The sequence below is a fragment of the Carassius carassius genome, chromosome 12 (genome assembly GCF_963082965.1).
Source record: "Carassius carassius chromosome 12, fCarCar2.1, whole genome shotgun sequence".
Lineage (NCBI taxonomy): Eukaryota > Metazoa > Chordata > Actinopteri > Cypriniformes > Cyprinidae > Carassius > Carassius carassius.
Genome location: NC_081766.1, coordinates 17,400,679 through 17,427,438, shown reverse-complemented (window position 1 = coordinate 17,427,438; position 26,760 = coordinate 17,400,679). Strand labels below are relative to the sequence as shown.

The following is a 26,760-nucleotide window of genomic DNA, read 5'->3' as shown; positions in this document are numbered from 1 at the left end:
CTGATTCGTATTCTCATGTCAGCATCTGTTCTGAGTGTCAATTAGGAGGTATACAGTTGTTTAAGAATGGAACAAATATTAGTGTTTATTTTTTTAAATCAATATTTGCCTATTTATTATAAAACAACATTTATATGTATGCAAGTGATGTAGAATGGATCAAATAGGTTTAAAAGAATGCTTAAAGATTTGAGTGTTTATTAACATTTATCTGGATATCGGCAGAGTTGTCCAATTGCTGAAGAATGGATCAAATCTGTTTGCACTCCTGAATTTGCTGAAAGAGGGGTTTCCTATTCTGTACAGGTGTGTTTTATTTGCGCAGTGCAAGAGTCAAGGATGTTGCTCCAGCATCTTCTCTCATTATAGTTTGGGTGCCAGTAAGATTGAAGGGACGATTCACATTTATGCCCCGCCACTGACATGATTTTTCTCACCTCTAGGTCGGCATGAGAGAGTTTTTGTTCAGTCGTGCTTCACAAGCAGTGGTTGATGTAGCTTGTCTGAGTGCCAGGCACTTCACAAAATCTGTGGCAACATAAAGCCAAGGAAATTCACCGCCATAGGCTCTCTAGTATACCTCATGTTAAGAGATATATAAATGTTGCCTTGCAACTGTTGTCAGATGGTAATATATTGTTTGCTGCAGTGATAAAGTAGGGGAGACCAGGGGCAATTTTTTGCATTTATACATAATTCACAGACTACTTACATCCAAATAGTAACCTTCATACCTCAAAATCAGTATTTCGTTAAAAACAACTTTTTTCCACAGGCAAAAAGAGAATTTCCATATGATAAATGATTTGGGCTTCAGTTGGTGGTTTCCCTCTTTAGCTCTGCATCCCATATGCAGCTGCACATTAGACCAGACTTTATTGACAAGAACCTCTTGTGTATTTGGATTTAGTACGGGAGAGTGCTTGATTTTCTGAAAGTCTACCTCCGTTAGCGCAGGATGGTGGGTAGTTTTGTCACATCCTTATCCTCAAAGCTTTTTTACTCCTCCAACGAAAACATTGTTGCTAATGACAAACTCTGGATCTTTTAAAAGACACCAGGACCGGATGATTGGTGGATCATTGATGTACTGGCTAATTGTTGCCAAGCAACTCACAGACGCACCAACATACACACTCAGTGGTGCAGTGATACTTATGTAATGCAGTCAGTTGTGTGTGTTTAGGAACTTTACAACAACTTTGAACACAGCTCAACCAATCAGAATCAAGGACCAGAACTAACTGTTTCATAATAATAATTAAGTGTTGCTGTTATTCAGTTATTTATCAGTGTCTGCACATGTATAATGGAATGCCATGTATCTCTGTATGTAAATCACATGCTCTTTGTTTATTTGACACATAAGCTTTCTTGCACTCTGTCTTTGTTTTGTTTTCAAGAACCGGTTACCAGACACCAAAAGGAACTTGACTGGAAACAAAGACCACAGTATTTCAACAACTGGCTATCACATTAGACAACGCACACAGAATGAACTCATGCATGAATCAGTTGTTGCCCTTGACCTAATTTTTTTTCTTATCAGTTTGGAGAGTCTTGAAAATGGCATCAATGAGAAGGGACCTATGTCATGAATAATGACACAAGATTCAGTTGCAAGTGCATAAAAGTTTATTAAATGAAGAACAAAGGGCAGCAGCAGAATAAACAGGAAAGTTGTGGTGCAGAAGATATCCTTGGCAGCACAGGGACTGCAATGGGCAACTGAACGAATTCCAAGACAAAACTGAACAAAAAACAAATGACCGGGCCTCGTCTGGGCCTCTCAGTTTGACTGTTACTCTAGGGATGGAACCCAGAAGAAAGACTCCCATTCGCTCCCAGCAATCGACAAAATAACTTCCAGAATTTGGAAACAAACTGGGATCCTCTGTCAGAGAATACATCCATTGGGAGGCCATAAATGTGAAAGACATGGTCAATGACAGTAACCGCTGTCTCCCCGGCAGAAGGAAGTTTAGGCAGGGGAATAAAATGGGCCGCCTTCAAGAACCAGTCCATCGGTTAAAACCACTCTGTTGCCTTGAGAGGGTGAGGGAAATTTCCTCAGTGTGATTACCTCCTCCCTGGTCAGTCAGGTTCTGTTCACCTGCTTGAGTTCCCAATCAAGAGCAGGGCTGACAGTAAAATTGGAAGAGTCCACTTCAGGGAATGAAAGCTGACGTGTGCGCTGATCACGGCCTTGCAGACAATTATTCACACGAATCGCCAGCTCGATCAAACAATCCATATAATTGGGTAAATCCAAGGCGAAAATTCCCTTTGGATACAGTCAGCCAACCCATGCAGGAATTTATCCCACTGTGCCTCCTCGTTCCATTTGCTTTCTGCCACCAGACTGAGTCAAATCAATAGAGTAGTCAGTAACCAAGCGGTTGCCTTGTTGTAAATCCGTCAACACTGCTGTCCCCCACAGCACGTCCAGATAACAGAGTAATCATCAACACCACCTTGGATTGCTCCATAGTAAACGACGTGGGTGGAAGTGTGAAAAACAAATGGCATTTTATCACAAAAGATCTACATAACTCTGGCTCACCGGAATAAGGAGCTGATGGTGGTAGATGAGGCTCGCCATGTTGAAAATGAATGAGTACTTCTTAAGTTGAATATGTAATTGTGCAAGTGTAATTGATTAGTTTATAATTTTTTATATCAATCATATCAGAGACTTCAGAGTTGTGACAGCAAAGTTTCAGGAATGTTTAACATGCCTATTGTGTGCAAAACAATCACACAACCTACATGTCTTGTTATACACTGCACACAAACAGTACTACTTCATTTTAATACGTATATAATGCAGTCTCTTTTGATAACTGATGATAATAGCACTCTGCTCACGTCCAAGCTTTTCATGGGTACAGCAGCGGCTTGTGACCAAGTAATCAGTAAGATGGCTAAATTGGTTGGGCTTTTTTAGTGTAGGCTTGTGTGGGCTTGTTTTGAACGTGCTGTGAAATGGGGACATTTCCGTGGACAACTCCAGTTGGGGACAGGACACCAAAATCCGGGACTGTCCCCGGAAAACATACTGTACTGTATCACTCCACATGTCTATATTTGTGTGTTTCATACAGTCAGTCTATGCATTAGCAGTGGAGATTAATCAGTGACCCTTTGCAGGTTACACATTGTTTGTTACACCAATAGGAGGCTAAAGTCATTGAATCATTCATTCAACAGATTCGTTTCAAAACACTGATTCATTTTGAAATGAAACAGTACTACAGTGTAGCTGTGTCCCAGTTCAGTTGCTGAATCCTTAGCCCGTGTGAAGGATGAACTGAGTGTTGTTTAAATGGGACCGTACATAGGATTGCTGTTGTTGATGCAGTCCCTGAATTGGGACACAGCTTCTGACAGTCTTTGTAAGTCATAGAATCATTAACTGAGCCACTGATTTATTCATTAACAAAACTTCACTACTTTGTATATAAAGAGACGTGATGGTTTACTCTGCTTCAAATTTGTTAGAACTATTTTGATTGGCGATACAAAAATAGCTAAAATACATGTTTTAAAAATATAGATATAGAAACATAGTATCTTTAATAAAGCACATTTAAACCAGCAGAAAGATATTCATTAAATGTCACATTTGATTAAAGCTTCTTTAGTTCTGTGAAAAAGGTGCCAATATGTGAGGTACACCTTCTGTACATCCCGTCCAGTTCCCACAGAGTTAAACATCTTTCCACTTCTGGAATATGTGTAAACATGTGGCATATCGTCTTTGCAGATCATGGAAAAATGCACTGTCTGCAATTTTCTGTTTGTTTTACCTCGACTAAGAGTCCTTAGAGGACGAAAGGTTAACAATTCCCTAATGTTGCTTATTTTTAAAAGTCACAGGGGGTTGCCTATAGCAGATGTTCTGAAGTTAAATAGGTCGCAACTAGAAAGTGTTTTATAACATGTTGAACTCCAATCAAACTTCACTGACAGCAATGTTACATGACGGGCAAGAACCTGATTCTAGTACTGACAGGGCATCCAGGAGTGAATAGGCAAGAAAAATATATAGTTTACAGACATACAAAGCATATATTCATTTATCTGGCAAACTGTCCATAACAAAATCTTGACTCATTGCTAACTAAAAAGCTAATGATTTATGTGACAATTAACACAACATACATGTATCCCTTTACTTTTAGCATTAAGTGTTGCAGTCATATCTCTAGAAATGATCGGTTGAAACTGGTTCTGTGAGCACCCAACTCCTCAAAAGATCCTGTATGTGTCACAGGAAATTAAAAAGGCCTATACATACTGTAGTTTTTTTTAAGAGAGAGAGAGAGAGAGAGAGAGAGAAGTAAAACTTGTTTAGTAAAAGGATCCTACATATAATGCCTGGGGCAAGTGAATGAAAATCAGCTACAGTAAAACCCGACTGTGCCTCCAGCATCAGATTTAATAGAGAAAAAAATTTGATTAAATGCATCTTAAAGTTTTAGATAATGATACACTTTCGGTTTTGACACTTAGCTTAATTAACATAATTAGAAGTGTTATATTGTCCAAAAATCCATATTATGATCCTGTGCATAAATTGTATGGATCAGTATGCAGGGCACATAGCTGAAAGTTGTTAAGACATTTATGCATCTTCGAAGTAGACTTTGTAAATCCTGTCCAGAGAATGACAAAACAAGACTGCATTTTAAGTCAGTTTGTATCTGATCTTTGCAGGATCTGAATGAATGCTCAACCAAATTAACACCATAACCAAAAGGGCACAGGTAATATCAGATGCCGGCAAGAGTTCAGAATGTGAATAAGCTATTGCTGCTGCATCTTTTCATATCAGAGTGTCATATGAAACTAACTCGATGGTGCCATTCCCAATGCTGTCTGATCATATTGAGTCTGTAGATGTTGATTGAGACACAACATTACACAGTCACTCCATTTACTGTATGTAGTGCTGCTCTGATTAAGCTTTTTGACATAGGAGATTTAAATACTGTAAATTCCACAAGACAAAATCATCTGAAATATCCAAATGACTCTGTTTAAAGGTTTAGATGACTCTCTTCAATAATACTATATAACACTATATACACTGGAGTCCAAAGGTCGCACTAAAAATCTGGGTTTAAAATTGTGTAACTGGTAAATAAAAAGAACGTTTTAGGATTTCTATAATAATAATAATAATAATAAATACTTCGATAAAAAACGAAATATTTAAATGAATAAGAAATATTTAAGATTAAGAGTATGATCACTGGGTTTTACACAAACTTGTGGTGTTAATGCAGCTCAACTTTAGCTGTCATTAAAATAAACATTTCTATTTTACTTTCTACAGGAGAAAAATAAAATTCCACTTCTGGTCTTAGATTTACAGACCCCACTATATGCAAGACTATATATATATATATATATATATATATATATATATATATATATATATATATATATATATATATATATATATATATATATATATATATATATATATATATATATATATATATATCCATACATACTGTATATCTGAGTTTGTTAAAAGAGCAAAATGAGGTGGAAAAACAACACAATAGCTCCATAAAGAGATGTTTGTTTGAGCGTCAGAGAAAGGATTCACAGCAGGCCATTTTAACCCTTTAGGTGTTCTAACGAGACAGGAAGTGTGCTACTTCCAGTGGTGGGTCTCAATTGTTTGAATGATGTGCTGATGAAGGCCAGGCGCTTATGCGCTGAAGTTAACCTCTATATTTGACCACAAGGAGGCGGAAGAATGTTCTCTGGACGGTCCCAAAACACTCCTTTCAAACACGTACACTGCTGAATACATGCCCAGATGTGGTTTACTGTCTGTCCACCCAGAACAAACTGTTCTGGAATAGTTGAGTTCTGCTCTGAGCAAAGAAGTTTCATCGTTATATTCCAGTTTATCTTTTCATTGTTTCTTTATCTTTCACTTCATTATTATCAAGCATGTAGTTACCTATGTGTTATAAATACATAAATAGGGCCACTTTAACAGGCGACGTTACAAGTCAGACATGGTTTCACAGTCTTCAACATCACACTTACGTGAACACCAAAATCTCTATATTCAGAAGAGGATAACCACATTATGATGGTACAAATCTTATGACTGAAGTCATGCTCAGCATATTTAAAGTCACATGTAACCATACCTCAGTTTGGCTTTAGTATACGCCAGTGTCCTCTTACACTTCCTATTCATTAAAGAATCCTGATAAAAATCAAGTCATGGTTTCCACTGCTGTTTTTAACATTGATAATATTAAGAAATATTTTTTAAAAGCATTAAATCAGCATATTAGAAATGATTTCTGGAGAGTCACGTGGCACTGAAGACTGGAGTTATGACCTGAAAATTCTGTTTGGTATCACAGGAATAAATTATATTTAAAAATATATTCAAATAATATATATTTTAAAATATTTTACTGTATTTTTGTTCAAATAAATGCAGCCATGGTAAGCATAAGCGACATGCTCATTTGCCAGTGCTCTTTGTGTGTTCACAGCTGTGAATAACATAACGAAGAATTTCCTGTAATTCAGGCCTCTGAATAAAAATGTTTTTTTTTAACAAAAACAGGTTTTGTTAAACCTGAGTCAGATAATGTTTATGGAAAAGCTACCACTATTATGATGCAATCTCCCAGAGATATCTTGTAACTGAATCTGGAATGTGAAAATATTGTTTTTACATAAACTAAAAGTTTCTGATATATGCAGATGAATGAAAGTGAAGGCAAATGACTTTTCACAGGAAAGATCCAAAAGGAGAAGTCATATGTTCATTATGTGACAGCTAACAAGAGCATGATTTATGTCTTGTCTACAAAACCAAGACCTGAGTAATGCTTTCGTTAACCACTACTAAAACATAACTGTATAACATAACCTCCTCAAGAGCAGTTCAGCAACTTTTTTTATTTCACCAATGATTCTGTTAACATTTCCGCCATATAGCGCCTCTTTCACAAAAATCTTCTGTGATGCAGATGTTGCGCATTTAGAATGTGGGTAAAAGGTCGTCCCGCTGGGAGTGACACCATATCAGAGTAAAGGAAAAAAAATGCAGCTGTTCCTTTAGTTCCAGCAGCGTGATTCAGGCGGATGACTAACTGCTGTCATCAGTGTTTCTGGGAAACTCGTAGACAAGGCAGAAACTGAATATCTCTATCATTCAAATGCTAATGATTCTCTTCAGGGCTACTCAGCATCTGAAAAGACTTCACTATAGGAGAGATGCTAACGCACTGTGCCCCGCAGACGATGTGTACATTAAAATCCCAAGTACTAAATGCATGCAGGCAAAAATATCAGTGGCAAAACCATGACGTGTTATGTGATTCAATAGGAGTAATCCACCGGAGGTGTGCATGCTATTATGGGACCAGTTGAAACTGAATAAATGTTTGTTTTATTGTTTGCTGCATTTCACTGACTAACACACCCTGAGAATTGGTTTACAAGGACTGGAACCAGAGGAAAATGTTTTGTCAATCCAGCATTAATCACGAAACACCCTTTGGGCTTGAAATTCAAGAGTTTTTCTAGCTGCATCACATTATAGATTACACAGGCATTTAAAGGTGTTTAATACTTTGTATGATGTTTCCTGCACTGTAAAGAAAGTAAAGCCCAAGTCACACATTACTGTACAAATGATTGGGGTCAGAAGACTCTTATGCTCACTTATGCTGCATTTATTAAAAAAAAAAAATCTGTGAAAATATTAATATTATGGAATATTATAACACTTTATTTAAATTATTTAATTAACTATTTTCTATTTTAATATATTTAAAAATGTAATGTATTCTGCAATAGCAAAGTTCGGCAGCCATTACTCCATTATTTCCTTTAGAAATCATTCTAACATGCTGATTTCTGAAACATTTTTTTATTATTACTGATGTTGTAAACAGCTGTGCTGCTTAATATTTTTCAGGATTATTTGATCAATAGAAAGTTCTATATAAGTCCTATATATATAGTAAAAACGCATAAGACTTTACTGTCATGTTTGATCAATTTAATGCATCCTTGCTGAAGTAATAATTACATTCAAAAACATCTTACTGACGCCAAATATTTGAAGGTATACACAGTCATTTATACAAGTCGTTCATATAAGATAAATGTCACAAACAATCAAGTGACTTCTGCTCCACTTCACAATCCTGTTTTGACCATGTCTGCAAAGTACACTGTAAAAACAAGCAAATTTCTCCCTGAAAACCTGAAAAGCTCATGAAAGCCGAAAGGTAGACTCTGTAACATTTGTACTTTGATATCACTCCCCGGAATAAACACCTCGTCCTATGTATCATGAGACAAAGCAACTAAAAACACAGGAGAGCTGGTTTTCTATGGGAAAGGCCAATTCTCAGGCATGACCTGAAGAGGTAACCGAGTGTAGTCTTCAGAAACCTCCAGTGAATGCTGCTTTCTGTGAGCATGAACTTTCCCCTAATTCTCACACTGTTCTGTGCTCACAGTGCTCAGTTACGGCACGTTCACCTCGTCTCTCTACACAAAGCCTCTGCTGCAATAATGACTTCATACCAGGAAAACCCGGTGTCCATTCACACTAATTCAACTTCTATGTGTTTGTCTATATATAATGTATATTTCATTAATGCCCACTATATGAAAATATACAAGGCGGGATGCACCAAACTGGAATCACTTACATTCGATTCGTAAGATTCTGTATTTCCTTCACACCTAAATAGTCTCAGCTAGACTGTTTGTGTGAATTAGTGTACTAAAATGTTAATATAAATATAATCAAATCAATTAAACCACTGACTAAAACTGACTAAACTCAAAATGCATTATTGTTGTAGACCTACACTCAATTTCCATTAAATAATAATAATAATAATAATAAATCAAATCAAAGGGCATTCTGGTTGCAACCAGTTCCATACTTACATTACGGTCCACAACTGAAGCAAATATATGGTTAAGGGGGAGGAGGTTGAAACCTGAGCAGACACACACACTCCCTCCAGATGGTCAACCAATCAGAACACACTAGACAGCTCAGAAAGGATATAAAAAAGAACTAGCTCTTCAACAGCATGAGCCTGTGCTCTTAAGAATACTGGGACGGCTAACTAGTCTTTACTACGAGTTAGAATAACCAGAAAACCACAGACACAAAACAAGCAAGATGAAAGTATCATTGGCAAATCTGCTATGCATCACAGTCCTGGCAAGCTCCGGGATGAGCTTCCCGCTGGAAAAGAGAGGAGCTGCTACTGGAAAAGAGAAGAGAGTTCAGTATGCGGCATGGGATGATGTTAATGTGCTTGCACATGGGTTGCTGCAGCTAGGTCAGGGTCTCAAAGAGCATGTGGACAAGACCAAAGGCCAGGTGAAAGACATCACCATCAAGATGAAGGTCCTCAACGTCACTGTAGTTGAGCTTGTCAAGCTGACCCAACGGCTTCAAGAAGACAGTGAGGCACTGAAAGCAAAGGCCCAGAGTCTGGAAGAACGCGAAACCCTGGTCTTAAATGTGTCCATGGATCTGCGGCAGAAGACAGAGGAGCTGCTCAAAGACAGGAAGAAGGACCATGAGAGGATGAATAAGCTAGAAGAAAAAGTAGATGGTTTGATGCAAGGAGAGGGTTTGGAAACTACTATCGGCAACTACAGCGATGCCCGAACCATTCAGGTAGGTGAAAAACACTCATTTTAAAATCTAAATGAAAGTGAAAGCATTTTGTCTTGATTTCAGCCATCCATCTGCCTGACGTGCACTATTAATGATTGTTTTGTTGTGTATTTGCATATAGTTTGTAAAAACCATATTCTAAATATTTAAACGAACTAAGCAAGACTGATGTGGGAAGGGAGGGCTATGTGTTTAAAAACTTTGCATTTCCAGTAGACCATTGAACGGCACACGAGCCCATAATAATGACTCGTGTGGGCGTGAACTCAGAGCCGTGTAGTACGTGCAGGACAGCAGCTGTTTAGTGTCCAGACTGAGCAAAACGATATACTACTCACCCCCTGGAAAGTTTGTAGTCTGCTGACCTTTCACTCGATACGTTTCAGCCAAAAACAACAACAAAAACATGCTGAACAGAACCTGTTATTTCAGTACTTAATACATATTTCATAAGTATGCAGAATTGTTTTAGTTGTCTGCACGAACTTCGCGAGTTCATGCTCCTGTTACATAACAAAAAAGCTGGGTCGACTGAAAAGATTATGCAGGACCGGTTATACTGGAAAATGTACACTTAATTGTCAACAAACTATGCTTATCGTTGCGCTCTGCTGAGGTTTAGGCCATGTTTAAAATTTGGAAAAAAAAACTGACCGCAAACTATTTCTGATTTCAGTGGATGCTGGAGGCGCAAAATAAACGCATTGATGACCTAGTCGAGCGCATCAAGCAACAGCAAGAAAAACTGGACAAACAAAATGTTCGCATCCGGACTCTCCAAAACCAGGTAATATACAACTATATAAAATATACTATAACTACTAAGTATTATGGTATTAATGTTAAGTCTATGACTGCAAACTTATCCATAATGTTCATGTCATGTGCATTAGATTCAGCTGAAAGGCGAGCGGTCTTCTCTCAAACGGAAAGAGGTTGAGGTTCGTCTGAACGCGAGCTCTGAACAGCGAGATTCACCTATTGGTAAGTCACTTTATATTCCTTCACAATTAAAAGCTAAGATGTATTCAGTATGTAAAAATATATACTGGTGAAAATAAGCAGAATTCTCCCATTCACATAATGTACGAATGGACCATCTGTATACAGAGAGGAAAAAACAATCTTTGGAGTACGATTTGTTCTTATCAACAGCATGCTGAGACTCGTGCTACTTGTTTTTCTCCTTATGTGATGCTATGAGCAGCATCATGCTGATGGAACATGTCCAGTTAGGGGGAACATCTTAAAACATTTGGGAAATTTCTTATGGAGATAAGACTCAATATTTCAAACATTTAACTATGAGATGTACATATATATATATATATATATATATATATATATATATATATATATATATATATATATAGTATTTTAATACTTTGGTGTGTGTGTGAGGGTTGAAAATGGTACATTTACAAGAAACTCAATGTCTGTCTCTAAGTAGGTGAAAGGTGAACCTAGCAGAAACACAGGCCAGAACAGTCATCCAATAGAACACAATCAAGCCTCTCATGGCAAGTTCTGACATCAATGGGATCCAAAGAATGCTTTAAAAGAAACTGTTTTCCTGGAAGCCTCCCAATTGTGTGAGAGTTCATCAGTCTCGGACTGTTAACTCAGGGTCACAAGCATACAGAGATTTGTTTCAAATCTGGCCAAGAGCAAAGGGAAAGCTTTATTTGTTTATTTATTTATTCAGATATAGTATGTCCTTTACCTTAGATTAGATTTCCTGGCTCTAATCCACTGAAACCCATGTACAGAGTGCATATTTTTGAACCATGAACTTTGTACAAACTTTCCCTGATCCGTAGAGATCACTCCAAAAAAAAAAAAAAAAACGGTAATTTCTCTAAGAAAAAGTATAACCTTTACCCTAGATCTGTCAGAGCCAGACTATCCCCCTCAGACCCCCCTGCCTCTACTCATCCACACAGATCCCCCTTTTATTGTAGTTAATGAGAAGTGTGCCACACTAAACAAAACCACTTCACTTAATACCATATGCTTTGAGTCTTTTAAATCTGCTGAATTATTGGTTTAATATATATATAGTTAATGTAGGGCATCCAACTTTTAACAGAACAGACAGTGCCAATTTTTTTTTTTTTTTTTACTCGCATCTCACATAGTCCCTTGAGGGCCTGTGCAGTTGCTTCTAAAATAGCAGCAGCAGCAGCCTCGGCATTCCCTGATCACTCGCTGTCCATGCATTGTGATGTCAGCAGAGGGGTGCTGTGCATGTGAAGGAGGCGTGGAGGGCTGGACTAAAGGGGGGCAGGGAGGAAGGATTGCTTGTAGCTCTACTGAGAGTCTCTGCTTGGGAACTGGGGGAAAGGTCATGTTTACACCCTCAATTGTTTCAGGCAGGTCAGAATTCACATGTGAAACTGCCTTTGTTAGGCAGATGTTTGCAAAGTGAACAACATAGTGCACTTATGGTGCTTGAGGAATGTATGTCAGTGTGTACAGCATATCACTGAACGTTCTTTTGGACCAAAGTGACGTTTGTTTAATAACAACACGTCAGATGATTTGGACTATTTCCCTGCAGTTCAAAACAAAATCCATGCTGGCTTTTGGATTCTTTGGTGACACGGATAAGGTTCTGTCTTTGAGATAAGGTTTAGTTCACCATTAACAATGGAGATAAACACTTGTTCTGAATGTGTGGGCAATTTCCATTTAGTGCCAACTTTAACATCCCTGTTTGTGCATAGGCTTAGGGAGAGGTCATTTGCAGATGTGTGAACATTTGTGGTGTTTTTGTATCTTTCAGCTATGGCTTCTGACTGTCATGAGTTGTTCCTGAGGGGTGAGACCACTAGCGGGCTGTACACCATCCAGCCAACCGACTCTGAGCCTTTTGAAGTCTTCTGCCAAATGACACCCGGTAAGTGGCGCAAATCAATTTTCTGCCACTTTTATATTTTTATTTATATCTGACATGCACTCTTAAAAGAGCATCTTAGGCTGTTTTGGTAAAGCAGATTGCATATTGCCTCCCCATCCTCAGAACAGCTTGTAATCCTTTTGTTTTGTGCGTGTATCCACAGAAGGAGGATGGACAGTCATCCAGAGACGCCAAGATGGATCTGTAGACTTTGATCAACTATGGCAGGCATACCAGACTGGCTTTGGGAGTCTAAATGGTAAGAATCCAATGTGAACTCACTCCGTTTTGCATATGTTCAACAGGCTCTGAGCAAATAGCCACTTCTGTCAGTACACTTTGATTTAAGGCAAAGTGATTTACACTTTAATAAGTGCTGTAGAGTGGCAGATTAAGGATAGAGGATCAGATCAATCCTGGCTGGAGAGGAAACATTGTCAAATCCTGTATCTCTAATGCACTTAAGTGATTTAATTGCAGAGCGACTAAATCTCCTGACCTATTCCTAGACCAGAGTACACGTCTCTTAAATGTCCCTCTTTAATGTCACTTTAAGGTGAGTTCTGGCTCGGCCTAGAGAAGATCCATTCTGTGTCCAAGAGTGGCAACTACATCCTCAAGGTGCAGTTCTCTGATTGGCGGGATGAGGTTCAGACCATCAAGTACCCTTTCCGTCTGAATGGCGAGGAGAGCAACTATTCTTTGCGTGTATTGGGGAGCCCCACTGGGAACCTGGAGAGCGCTCTGTCCACAGAAACATCGGCAATGCCCTTCTCCACACGCGACAAGGACAACGACCAGAAGAATGACCTCAACTGTGCCAAACAGCTATCAGGTAACATCAGTGATGCAATGGGCCATAAAACAGGTGTTTCTATGTGGGTGATGTTGTGGTTCTAATTGGTTTCTATTTTTGGCATTCCAGGTGGTTGGTGGTTTAGTAATTGTGGTCGCTCAAACCTGAACGGCAGATATTTTGTTACTCCTGCACCAAAGCAAAGGCATCAGAGAAAACAAGGAGTGTTCTGGAAAACCTGGCGCGGCCGCTACTACCCACTGAAAACCACCACCATGATGATTGCACCCGCCGAGATTGAAAACAAGTCATAGAGGACCTCCGCTGAGATCTGAACCAATGATATGGGTGGAGAAACCACAATTCGTAACCTGCCAAAATAACATGTTGGTGCTGAAAAGTTCTATAGCTCTATAAGGAGTGTCTACTGTTGTTAGAACAGACAAAGTCTGAATCATGAATGTGTTTGACTCTCAAATCCTCAGTCTGCACAAAAATAGGCTCTTTTATTTAGAACTAAATGAGCCTGGAGCTCTGCAAGCAGCAGCATGTTTTATATGGTGCAGGCCACTGTAAGGATCTGCTATGTGTTTAGACAAATCTGGCAGGGTGACGTCAAAAGACCTGATGGTTAAGCACCATTGCAAGCACTTTCCAAAGCTAAAAAGCTTAGGGAAGAAATTAACCTTGCCACTAAAATACGGACCAAATAAGCTATATAAGCTTGAGCCAGTACTTTTCAGAATGCTTATTGTAAAGGCACTGTTTATCTTAAGGCATTATTAATCGACAAAGACATGCATTAGTAGATCTGCAGAACATTGAAAGTTTGTTGCCTGACAATTCATTTCAAGTATCTGAATGTTGAAGTTATTTTTTGGTACGCACATGCTGTCTTTCAAAAGCTTAAATGATCTGGGACTACTTGTGTATTCTCCTGTTTTGAAATCAAATGAAAAGTTCCTGTGGAGATTCATTTTCTCAGTCACATTGACTGCCTTTATATGTCCATAGCTGTCACTTCTCTGTAAATAACAGAAACATGCATTTTCTTCCTAGCATTACCGCTGTGTTCTTGTCAACTTTAAAAGGTCAGATTTCCATATTATTTAAATGTTGTACAAAAAAAATCATTATGTATTTCTTGTACCTTTCGCTTATAATTTATGTTTTTTTCCAAGAAGTAAAACATTTTGTAATTGTTTTTATAAAAAATGTTTGGCCTTGAAGAGACCAATAAAAACTGATTTTATTTAAAAAAAAACTGTCTGTGTCACTTCTTGCACTAAAGACAAACTTAATGCAAAGTGAGCTAGTATGAAGTGCTAAGCAGGTATATACAGCTCCTATCAGAACGGAGGGTAAAGTGCATCTACATGCCCATGAGACGGCAAGTGATGCTGGAATGTCCTGGCAGTGCTCAAGCTTGCTCTGTGCCCTAGGGACAAGAAACATAACTAATATAATCGAGCAGATGGCTGCAAATATAACCAAAAGACATACATACATACAGTTGAAGAGCTGTTACTTTTATTATTAACAGTCAAAAACACTCGTAAAACCAACTTTTATCTAAGGAAAAAGCTTTTTTAGTCTTAGTTGAAGTAAAAATGTCTACGTCCTTGAATGTTGCCACAGGAGTGGTGCCATATGGTCTTAACCACACGTGAACCTTACTTAGCGGAAATCAGCTTATTCTGACTCGACTTAGTAACTAAAGTTGCATTGGCTTCTGAGTGTCACACTCAATGTTTCACACCTGAGAGAAATTCTTAACCTGCCAAATCGTCACTAATGTGCTTTCAGTTACTTACTTGCAGATGAGTTTAGTGTATTTAACAGTCAAATGCATTTACGGTTTAAAGACAAGAACAACTGTCTTATCACCTTTGAAAGAAAGTTATCTTTTCAGCTGTGATAAGATCATGTGTAGACAAATGTGTTCAGGTTCTACATGTAAAATCCTGCTTTAAAATAATTACAGATACCTTTGACGGCACAGGCTTAAAGGTAACAATTATGGACTTTACCCTGACAAAGGCATTTGAATTGCCAAATGTCAAGTGGAAGTGATATTATGAAACAAGTTCTCTGCATGTAGTTCCTTTATTTACAGTAAATGGAATTTATTAAGAGCATTACAGCCAATTGAAAACTAGACCATTGCACAAACATAAAGACATGTTTCATAATATAACAGCCATTACGTTTAGCCATTTTGGCTCTTATAGCTTCATTCAACAGTCATCCTGCCTATTAATCCCATTAATATATTGTTACTGTATTAAGAACCACTGGAGCAGAACATTACTAAGAAAACTGACAAATATTATTCAGTTATAACACCTTTGATTGCCAGTAATCCTGATGGTCCACTCGGCACCCTTTGCTTCTTTTGTATTTGTATTTTATTTTAATATCGGTTTTGCATTTCACTAAAAGTCACTGTACATTTTGTTGCAACCATCTGAAGACAAAAATATTCTGGACAAATTTAGAAGCATTTTATGCAAAACATACAAAACAGGCCTGCCATAGTTGTTCCCTGATGTGTGTAACTAATACATTGCATATATATATATATATATTTTTGTATAGTAAAAAAGTAGATTTGTTTTACCACTTAAAACTAATTTTGACATAGGGCTTGCTTTCTTTCTTGTTTTGGAACACTGAGTTTTTAATGATGAACACTGAACACTGGTTTTTAATGATACAGTGGATGTCAGTAATATACAAATACACACTTCAAAATACTTATTTTGTGTTCCATATAAGTGTAAGAAAGTGTACAGATTACATGTGTAGTATAATTTTTGCATAATATTGTCTGTATGGCAGGCTGAGCTGCAGTCTACCTGCTCCAACAGGAGTCATGAAGATAAATCAGTTTGGAGGTAAGCGGCGTGTCAACACGGAATGCAGGATTTCATTAACGAGAAGACATTCATTTTGACAAGCTCACAGCAGACCTGTTTGAGAAGAGGCACAAGTAAGTCATTAAAAGCAAAACCTGCACATGTGAGGACAAAGTGAAGTTGCAAAATAATTGCAACCTCAGGCAGCAAAAACTGGAGCGAACCGAAGAAGCTGGAGCAAGTACACCCGGCTGCACCTGGGGAAGCCCCGCCCAGTGTTGCCAGATTGGAAATGTCCAAGTATCGTACCAGAAGTTCAAAATTATCGTATTTGGAAGAAAATTATCGTACACGAGTCAAAAATGTTATTTATCTATTCTAAACCAACAACATTTTGACACGACCTGCAAATTACCACAATAGATAAGGCGTATTGTTGGACGGAAGCAGTGAGACAAAATACTATCCCATTATTTTCAGTGACTGTCTGCGTCGCAGCGCATATTAAATCATATTAAAATTATTTTTAACACTTGCTTTGTCACGTCCAGTGAAGAAGGAATTTAGCTGTTTCTGCGTGGTGCAGTTAACTCCACATCTGAGCCGCTGTTATCGGAATCCTGCGTGTTGCCAGATGTTGAAGAAGTTCTTGCTGTCTTGGACCGCAACTAGGCTTTAAAGCAGGGCACTCTCCTGCATTCTTAACACACCCTCGGGTGCACACGAACGCATTTAGTGTCTGTAATGAGCCAATTTCGTGTATGAGTAAAGAAGCCCTATAACTGCAACTACCATCATTTAAATTTTCATAAAATTCTGAAATTATCGTACATTACGGGATTTTTTTCAGTATTGATCGTACATCGTACAGGGGTAAAAATTATCGTACAAATACGATAATTATCGTACGTCTGGCAACACTGGCCCCGCCCCACACCTACTCTGATTGGTTCGATCGTCTTTCAAAGACATACATGATAGGAAATGTGTGCGTAGTTGGTGTAGGACGGAGAATGCTGTTTGAAAAGCTAAAAACGCTGTACAGTTTTACAAAGCCTTTACTATAATGCAGTTTTTTATTGTTAACTTGACTCACTAAATCTGATATATTGAATCAAGAGATGTTAGCTGCTGCAAGTTTACTCTTCTTTACCAGATTGATTCACAAATGAAAAATTGGGACATTCTAAAAGCACGCTTAACGTGAAAGTACGTGGCTTTATGCATTAAAACAGTGTTTTAAAAAGACCAAACTCAGTAAACAAATTATTAATAAAGCATTATATTTACAGACAAGCAGATATGAGCACAGAATTTTAATGCATTACGCCACGTTACGCGTTTTCCTTTTAGTCTAATGGTTTTCTATGGGAGGGAAAATGCTTAACACGTAATTAAACACATTGCATTCTTATTCTGGACTCATCTGCCTGTCAGTGAATAGAATGCTTTATTATTCATTTGTTTACTGAGTTTGGTCTTTTAAAAACACTGTTTTAATGCATTTAAGCCAATTAAACGTATAATGTCCCGAATCATTCCAGCTGATTGAAAAGAATCGGCTCAATGGTCACAAAATGGATATGGGAGAAGATACCAATTTAATATAAATAGATGATACTTTATAAAGTTTATCTCAATATTTGACAGTGGCAGTGAGACTGCACTAAAATAAGAGCACAATTATCATGAAATTGTGTTCGTTACTATAGCAACGGTTTACAGGTATGTCCTTTCAGAATCATCACTGGCCGATAGAAATAAAAGTGTATCGATTTCTTCACTTTCAAATAACGAGGAGCAGCATATTTTCCTGAAATAAAGGGGAGAAAAACTATGTTTTGCAATGTAGTAAAGAAAATTAAAAGTTTCATAAAATTTAATTGGCAGACAGATTAGACTATTGCAGTGTCATTTATCAACTGCATGACGGATAATTATATGCAACAATAATTGTCGTCATGCTATATAAATTAAAACAGTAATGATACACTCCTTTCATTTTCCTTTCTCATACTCTGATGATATGAAATAATCAAATTTTCTAAAATTATTTAATTCATAATTCATTCTTCTATCTGAAGACCTGATCGTCTTACTGTGGATAATCAACCCAATCAATTTACTATATTCGTATGTTAGCCTAAAGATCAGCTTAATTTAACAAAACAATCATTTCAGGGACATGGCGAGTTACAGGCTAATGTTTTTTTCTTCTTTTGTGCATTATGAAGGCTTTATAAAACTGTACAGCGTTTTTAGCTTTTTAACCCTCTGGGCTTCTTCGCCCGAAAACGGGCGAAAACTTGAACGTTTTGAAATGTTTAATTTTTTTGCTTCATCGGATGGGGATGAAACTTGGTGACTTTTGTTGTATTACCTATATGAACACACAAAAAAAATCAAGGAGATGATTCTGATATGTTAAAGGGTCGTAAAAAAAAAAGTCACACTTAGCTTCCTCCCGCCCGAAAACGGGCGACATAGGAAATGAATGGGAAATACGAAAAAATAGGAAAACTCAGAGAAACTTTTGGTGGTACAAGCTACAGATCAGCAACTGTGCTGAAAAAAAGTGTACAGCAATGAAGGGGTGACACTCTAGAACATCAAGAGTGCAAATAAGACCCCCCCCCCCACACACACACACACCGCCACGCACACAAACACACACACACATACACAGATAAACTGGCGACTGCAACAGCAAATTTGTAGAATATTCCACATAAAATCAATAAATGAAAAAAAAAACTTGCTCAAATGCACACACACACACACGCACACACACAGAGAGAGAGAGAGAGAGAGAGAGAGAGAGAGAGAGAGAGAGAGAGAGAAAGAGAGAGACTGGTAAGACTGCAACAGCAAATTTTGAGAATATGCAAAAATAAATAAATAAAAAATACAAAAAGAGACTCTCGCTCAAATGCAACACACACACACACACACACACACACACACACACACATTCACTCACACACACACACATTGTGTTCCCTTTCTAACCAAATGCTATAGTTTGATTGTAATCATAATGCAAAACCTGATACTTATCTAAACATTTTTGTTAAGAAAATAAAGTAATCATCTTTTAGAATATCTAAATGTATATCTAAATAAAAAAAACGAATAAGATAGAGAAATCATGTCTAAAACAACAAAAGGAATCAAAAAGCCTTTCTATATAGGATATATAGGAAGCTATAGGCAGCCTACAGGCTGGTACAGGACATTACACAAAAGTGGCTATTTTTTAAAGCCACTAGATGAAGTTCTTCTCCTGGAACATTTTTTTTTTAGGCTGGCACTCTATTTTGATGTGAAATGCTGCATTTATTGAAATTTTTTTTTTAATAAATATAAAATAAAAAATGATATATTAATTCTAATGGAAAAAATAGCTCATAAAAATTATATAATTAATTCAAAGTATCATAAAAAATTCTAAAAATTCTAAATAATAATCAGAAAACATTATAGAACAAAAATATATTTGATTGGTTATCCTGGGAAAAAGTAAAGTACAATTTTAAGGCTTCGCCCGTTTTCGGGCGGGAGGAAGCTAAGTGTGACCCATTTACGAAGAAGCCCAGAGGGTTAAACAGCATTCTCCGTCCTACACCAACTACGCACACATTTCCTATCATGTAAGTCTATGAAAGAAGATTGAACCAATCAGAGTAGGTATGCCTCGATCTGCAGGCTGCAGCCGGGTGCTTCTCAGCTGGAGAGATGTTGTTAAGCAGCTCCACCTGGTGTGAGGGACAGAAACAACGTCAGAATTTTTATACTGAGAGTTATTTGGAGTAAAATATATTTAATTTATTTTATAAAATCATAATTCGAATTTTTTAACCGTTCTACTAGACCGCTGGTTTCAAATTCCGGCATACTGTTTTTGCACACCTTTAGAATGTCGTGGAAAAGTTCATTTCAGTAATTCAACTCAAATTGTGAAACTCTTGTATTAAATAAATTCAATGCAAACAGACTGAAGTAGTTTAAGTCTTTGGTTCTTTGTTAAATGTGATCCAAAATCATCAGAATTAGAAGAACCAAAGACTTAAAACTACTTCACTCTGTGTGCATTGGATTTATTTAATACACGAGTTTCACAATTTGAACTGAATTACTGAAATAAAGGAACTTTTCCATGACATTCAAATTTATTGAGAGATGCACCTGTACAGATCAGTGTTTGCTCATCTGTAGTACATCTATAGGACATTTCCTATCAGATATCAAATAGAAGTTTAGAAAATGTCTTTAATATGCTATAAATTAGAGTGTATATGAAACTGACATCTTATCAAATGTTTGAAGCTAACTTTAACAGACATCTTGCAAATGTACGTGTGCTATCTGGGAGGTGGGCCCTTCTCTAGTATCGGAGTATGTACTAGTTAGTACATAACAGTTTAACTGACTGGATAATTGATTATGGATCGAGGACTTCCACTGAGAAATAAGCTAGTTGTTCCAAAGTTTGCAAATGTTATCTTCCACTTACATGGGAACGAAAATAACATACCTGCTTTGTTTATACTGAAGTTTTCAAAGTGCAACAGTCTGTAAATTAAATGAATCATGACAAAAGTAACTGTTGTTCATCATTTTTTATTATGAACCTGGTCATAACTTCAAATCTAATTCCAAAAAACAAAATGGGAAAAAAAAAACAAAAAAAAAACAATTGGAAAGCATACACAGATATACTCATTTATGTGATTTATCGGAGCAGACCTAAGAATTCCAATGTTTAGTACAAAAGGTCATTTGGAATGAGAACAAATACTGTGTAAAAAAGTAGTGAATTTAGTTCCTAATTTGGAATGTTCAAGGCTCACAATGTTATACTTCAATTTCCTTTCACAATACTATAATCCAAAGAAAACAAGACAAGCTCCAGTTGTTCTGGCTCTGCAAATGGTAAAATATTTGATGAGAATATGAAACTAATACAAAGATTAACTCTTTAAAACACATTACAGATTGCATGAGAAAGTAAAGTGTATTATAAAACAAAAATATATATAAAACATTTAAAAAAAAAAAAACATTCATTTTCTCACATCAAGCAAGGAAGTATAATATTTAGAATGTCAAAAGCAGAAATGACTAAAAAAAACATCCTGCTCAAATGACAGATGAACCTTCCTTTTTATGCATGTGCTTTCACTTACCAGCCTAAAAATACAACAACAAAATATTACTGGGGAAAAGCTCTTAAATTAACGCAAATGGACCACAGAACTGCAGTGAAGGTTAACCTTATCTAAACCCTCACGATTGTAACTTTGCATCTTTCAACTGTAACAGCAAAAATTCACCTTCACATGCTCGACTGACAAGAAAAAGTGATTTTAAACCCCTGAGCATGTTCTATATTCAAATAATGAATCAGGCTCACGTAACGTAATCGCAATCTCCTACATACTTAATATTGAATTTCTTCACAACGGATTGATTAGAACAAGAAAATACAAATCATTATTTGGGATTACGTGAAAAACTTTACAATAACCCCCGTCAAACTTGTGTTTAACATCAAAGTAGAAATCAGCATTTTCAATGAATTAAAAATAAAATAAAACCTACATTAAACAATTAAGCAAATACTAAATATTATTATAGTGGTTGTGCAATTAAAAGACTGTCACATGAACCATATAAAAAAATACAAGTATCAATACACATAATTAACTGATATGTTTTACAGGGCTCTCGCTTCAAAATAACAATGTTTATGAAAATAACTTGATAGTTAAAACTAAGTGATATTTTCATGTTGGTCACTTTCATCCGACAGATGGCACATTACTGTGGTATAATGGAATGTTTTGGGTCTTCTATTGGCAAGGAAGTATCAGCTTTCCTTTAGCTTCTCATTCAGACTCCTAACCTGCGATTGGTTGACTCAGTAATCTTGACCATCATCCTGATAACCCTGGTATCCCTCGTCTTGGTAATCCGTGTAGCCAGTGTCAGCCTCTCCACCTGCACTGGGTGCACCTTGGGGGCAATATTTGGCATCATAGATCTGACGGCCAAGCCCGAAATTCTGCCCGCTTTGGTTGGCACCTTGAGTGTAGCCCATTTGAAGAGACATTGTGGAGTTGTCACACTTATCTGTGCCTAATTTCTGGTCGTAGATGGCACGGCGGGTCCCTGGAGCAGTCATACCAGCCTATAAACAGATGAGAGTTACTTAATATTATTCATATACCATTACTGTATTTATTGATAGAATTTAGATTTTTGAATTAATGTTTCCAAAACATTAAAATGTAACCTTTTCATGAAATATTTATATTTCAGCTTTATTTCAGTTAATAAAAACATTTTTATTAAAATGATATAATGCCGAAAATTAGCAATATCATAATTTTGTCGTGTTTTTGTCATTATTATTCATTTTAATATTCCATTCAACTTTAATTTATATTGTTTCAGTTAAAGTAATTTTAGTGTAACTAGAATAGATTATATTTCAGTTTATCACCAAGGCAACAGTTTCATTCATTGTCATTAAAGTTGAAATTTATATCCATTTATATTTTATTTCAGTCTAATGCCAAATAAAGAAAATGCTTTTAAAAGTAAAAATAAGTTTTTTTAACATTTCCTTTTAGCTTTAATTTATTTTTTATTTCATTTATTTTTACTTCAAACATATTTTATGTCAGTAAGTGGCTGAGACAACATTTCCAACTTTTGTTTCTTTTTTTTTTTTTTAAGTTGAAAATTTTCATCTAATATTTATATTTTATTTTATTTCAGCCTAATTTCCCTTAATGAAAATAGTTTTGATGGTTTTAATTTTAGTTAAGAACACCTCATAACTAAGGCAACATCATGGGACACAGGGAGGGTGGTACTTACCTGGCTAGCACCCTTGTTGGTTCCCATCTGAAGACTGATGGTTGAATGGTCCATTGGTGGTAGAATGTGTGCCTTGGCATCGTACAGGTGCCTTCTGGTGCCATAGGCATTCATTCCAGCTTGACTTGCACATTTATTTGTTCCCATCTATAAAAAGACATGCAAGTGAGCTACAAATATTCTCATGGTACTTTCCAGAATGAGTTCTGTATTACAAATTTTGACTCAAATTCAGATGGTTTAAAATAACGACAGAAACGTGGTCATAAATGTAACCATACCTGTAATCCAATGACACATTGCCCGGCTTTCATTTTCTCTTCATCAAATGCCCTCTCCTGTCTTTCTGCATATTTCACTCCAATGTCTACACTTGAGTGGATGCCCTTGGTTTTAGCCTGTAAACACAGTGAGAATCTATGATCACAGACTGAAATATCAAAGTTAGGCTGTTCTCCGGCAAAATTCTATCAATCAGCAGGGCTTACCATGCCAGCAAGAGCCAGGAGGGTGGTCTGAACCTGTGTCATATTTCCATTCTCAAACAGATCATTGGCTTCAAAAATATCGTGTGGTTTGAGTCCGTAGGTGGTGATCGCTTTAATGAAGTTGGTCAGGTTCTCCAGCTGCAACACAATATGATAGCTGAATGCAATTAGACAAAACATAACCTTCCACTATAAAAGACAATCTTATCAGCAGTTTAAATGAACACAATAGACAGCGGTTAAGAAAAATGAAATATAGTAAGTTAAATGTCTCTAGCTTTACATTCAGGAATAAACATTTCAGAGAAGTGGAAAAGCTCAGCTCACCTGATGCCAGTTTTGCGATGACTGGCTGATCTTTTTAATAGACCCTGGCTGAAGTTTGTTTATGAGCCTTTAAGGAAACATCAAGACCTCGAGGTTACGCAAGGGTACTTTGTGAAATTATTATTGAATAAAAGACAAGATAGGAACTTACTCGCAGAGTATGACACCATTTTTTAACCCTTTCTGAAAGTCATCTCCAATTGAGCGCCCGGTAATGCCCTCAATCCAAATTCGTAATTCTTCCTCTTTCTGAGGGTCATACTTCTGTGCAATCTAGTGGGAATATGAATATGACATTGATAAATAAAATGATACAAAAATCAGACTATAAGACACCTCTATGCTCATTATTTCAACAATAACACTAATCTACATGATAATTGCTTTAAGGTCCCAAGTATAACAGAGAAAACATGTGCGTGAGAGAATTATATTTAATGTCTAAATATATAGTCAAACATCAAAATAAGGAAATCAAAAGGCCTTTCTAACACCTTCAATCTGTCTATCGAGTTGACACCAGGACTGCTAACCGATACTAGTATGCTAAAATTACATCAACACCTTAACAGGAAGAACAATGTGAACCAGCAGCAACTTGATTGTGAGCACAAGCTTTGTGGTTTTCAGGCCAGATTACAATGACATATTTGAGCACTGGAGGCAACGCCCCAAGAGTTTCTTGTTAACTTTCTTACGGTTTATGCGATTTATTTAGCGTTTTCCTTACTTTAACTTGACAGCAAGTTGCCAGCAAGTATAACGCTATGTGCATTACATGAAGCACGATTGAGATTTAGCCTTATATCGTAACACGTGTGTTACAAGTTACCACTAAAGGAAGTTTAGGAAACATTTGATACACTTTAGATTCATCAGACTGAGACGACGTGCTTTCTATTAAATATGAGCTACGATAGAATTCGTTACTTTTATATAGCGCTTTTCCCGGTACTCGTCGCGCTTTACGTGAAAGAGGGAGAATATGGCAAACAAAGCATGTCTACGTTTTCACGAATGTTTTAAACTAGTTTGCTGATTATTTCACGTAACTTACCTTGCTTTTCACTTCCGCTGAAAACCCGTATGCTGGACCTCTGTTGAACTGAGAAGACATTGTGTCAGCGACAAGAGCGGCCAAAGTTTAAAACAGGTTGTCTGGAAGTGAAAGAAAGACTGCGGAAAAAGTTTGATAGTTTTGTCTGACTTACAATTTTAGAGTATGTAGATCTAGAACTTCCCCTCGGTTTACCTCTTCACCAATGAGAGCGCAGACTCCGCCTCTTTCTTTCCTTCTTGGCCCTGATTGATATCAAAAACTCCATATATGGCACTAAAGTACCAAATTCCTTTACAATGGGAGTATCAGTGTGTCCATCCTGGTATTCCAGACTCGCGGTAGCTGAGGAATGAAGCACCTCTGGGAATAAGACAGGCTACTGAATGATGTCACTTACATTCATAAAATATTTCTCTGAAATGCTGAGGAAGCAATGCGAAATAGGATATCATGCTAAATAGGGAAGTGTCAATTATTTGTTTTGAAATGTTTTTGCTTGTTAAATGTGCTTGATCTGTGCATATTTCTCTCAACTTTTACTGCAGAAAGTAATAGTATGGTTGAAGGACACATTTAAGTCAAAAGCAAATGGTGATTTTGTCTATTACAAACATGTAGCTTATCACTTCGCAATATGTTAATTTTCATGCACTGGAGTCATTGATGAACATTGTGAGTAATGTAGTGCTACATTTCTTATTTTCATCTTCCTTCATCAGAAAAATGTTCATCTGTTCTGATGAAGAAACAAGCTCATCTACTACTTAAATGGCCTAAGGGTGAGTACGGTTTCATATTTGGGTGAACTATTATTTTAAATGGTGACTAAAGACCAAGAAAGATAACTATAAGTATTATATTGGTGCCCACTTCGAGAATCAATAATGTTTAATAATGTTTGTTTGTTCTAAGCAAGCTTCCGTTGATGTCATTTTAATTTCTCAAGCTTTTTAAAGTCCGGTTAATTTTTTTAAGTGATTTGCTATGATATTGTCATTATTTTTAAAGATGTGGTGCAAAATTCCTCATTCTCAAAGAATTAGAATGATAATTATAGTTGTGGTTATAGTCTTTGGTATAAAATTTGGTGTGTAAGGGCCATTTAAACAATGCATTTTTACAATGTCCCGTCAAGAGCAAGATGGTGCAAAATATGCAAGCATAACAGTCAGACATGTCCATTATTCACAGAAGAAGAAAAAAACGTGTTCTATGTAAATGGCCCCTAAAGCTGCTAAATTGAGTCTAGTGTTGCTTTGAACCACACTGACTTAAGCTGAATAAAGCGAACTGAAAATAAGCTAAAACATTCTTCAAAGTCTTCTGTTGGGTTCAGCTGAAGAAAGTAAACCATACAGGTTTAGAATGACATGAAGGAGAGTAAACGAAAGAATTTTCATTTTTACTGAACTATCGCTTTAAGACTGAGGTCGAGTGTGTGTTTTTACTGCAACCACTTTTGGTTAGCTTCAGTTAAAGGGGGTTTCCATGACACATCAAATAAGCAAATAGACTACAGCAATCACACTTAAATAGTACATTACATAACACATTTTGTTAATTACTATTGATTCCTTTAGCACAACATATTTTCCTGAAAAGGAATAGAAATATTAAATGTTATACATTCCTCTCATGAACATGTCAATCATGTAGGTTTGGGACAAATCACCTTGATGGAAGAAATGGTTCCATGAAGCAAATAGTTTTGATCATTTTATTTTTTTCAAACAAACGA

At 36.7% G+C, this 26,760-nt stretch overlaps 2 protein-coding genes across 2 annotated transcripts; one reads left to right on the top strand and one right to left on the bottom strand.

Moving 5' to 3' along the window:
• Positions 1–9,103: 9,103 nt before the first annotated feature.
• LOC132154959 (angiopoietin-related protein 4-like) lies at positions 9,104–14,668 on the top strand. The gene is made up of 7 exons (XM_059563708.1): positions 9,104–9,709; positions 10,386–10,496; positions 10,603–10,693; positions 12,495–12,608; positions 12,772–12,867; positions 13,165–13,443; positions 13,534–14,668. Exons 1-7 carry the CDS (start codon positions 9,203–9,205, stop codon positions 13,716–13,718), a joined length of 1,383 nt encoding a protein of 460 aa, XP_059419691.1. The 5' UTR covers positions 9,104–9,202; the 3' UTR covers positions 13,719–14,668.
• A 6,355-nt stretch (positions 14,669–21,023) lies between these two features.
• LOC132154968 (calponin-2-like) lies at positions 21,024–25,178 on the bottom strand. Its single transcript, XM_059563720.1, has 7 exons — positions 25,020–25,178; positions 24,114–24,235; positions 23,963–24,029; positions 23,636–23,773; positions 23,429–23,545; positions 23,148–23,294; positions 21,024–22,452 (listed from the first exon to the last, which is right to left on the bottom strand). Exons 1-7 carry the CDS (start codon positions 25,077–25,079, stop codon positions 22,183–22,185), a joined length of 921 nt encoding a protein of 306 aa, XP_059419703.1. The 5' UTR covers positions 25,080–25,178; the 3' UTR covers positions 21,024–22,182.
• Positions 25,179–26,760: the final 1,582 nt, after the last annotated feature.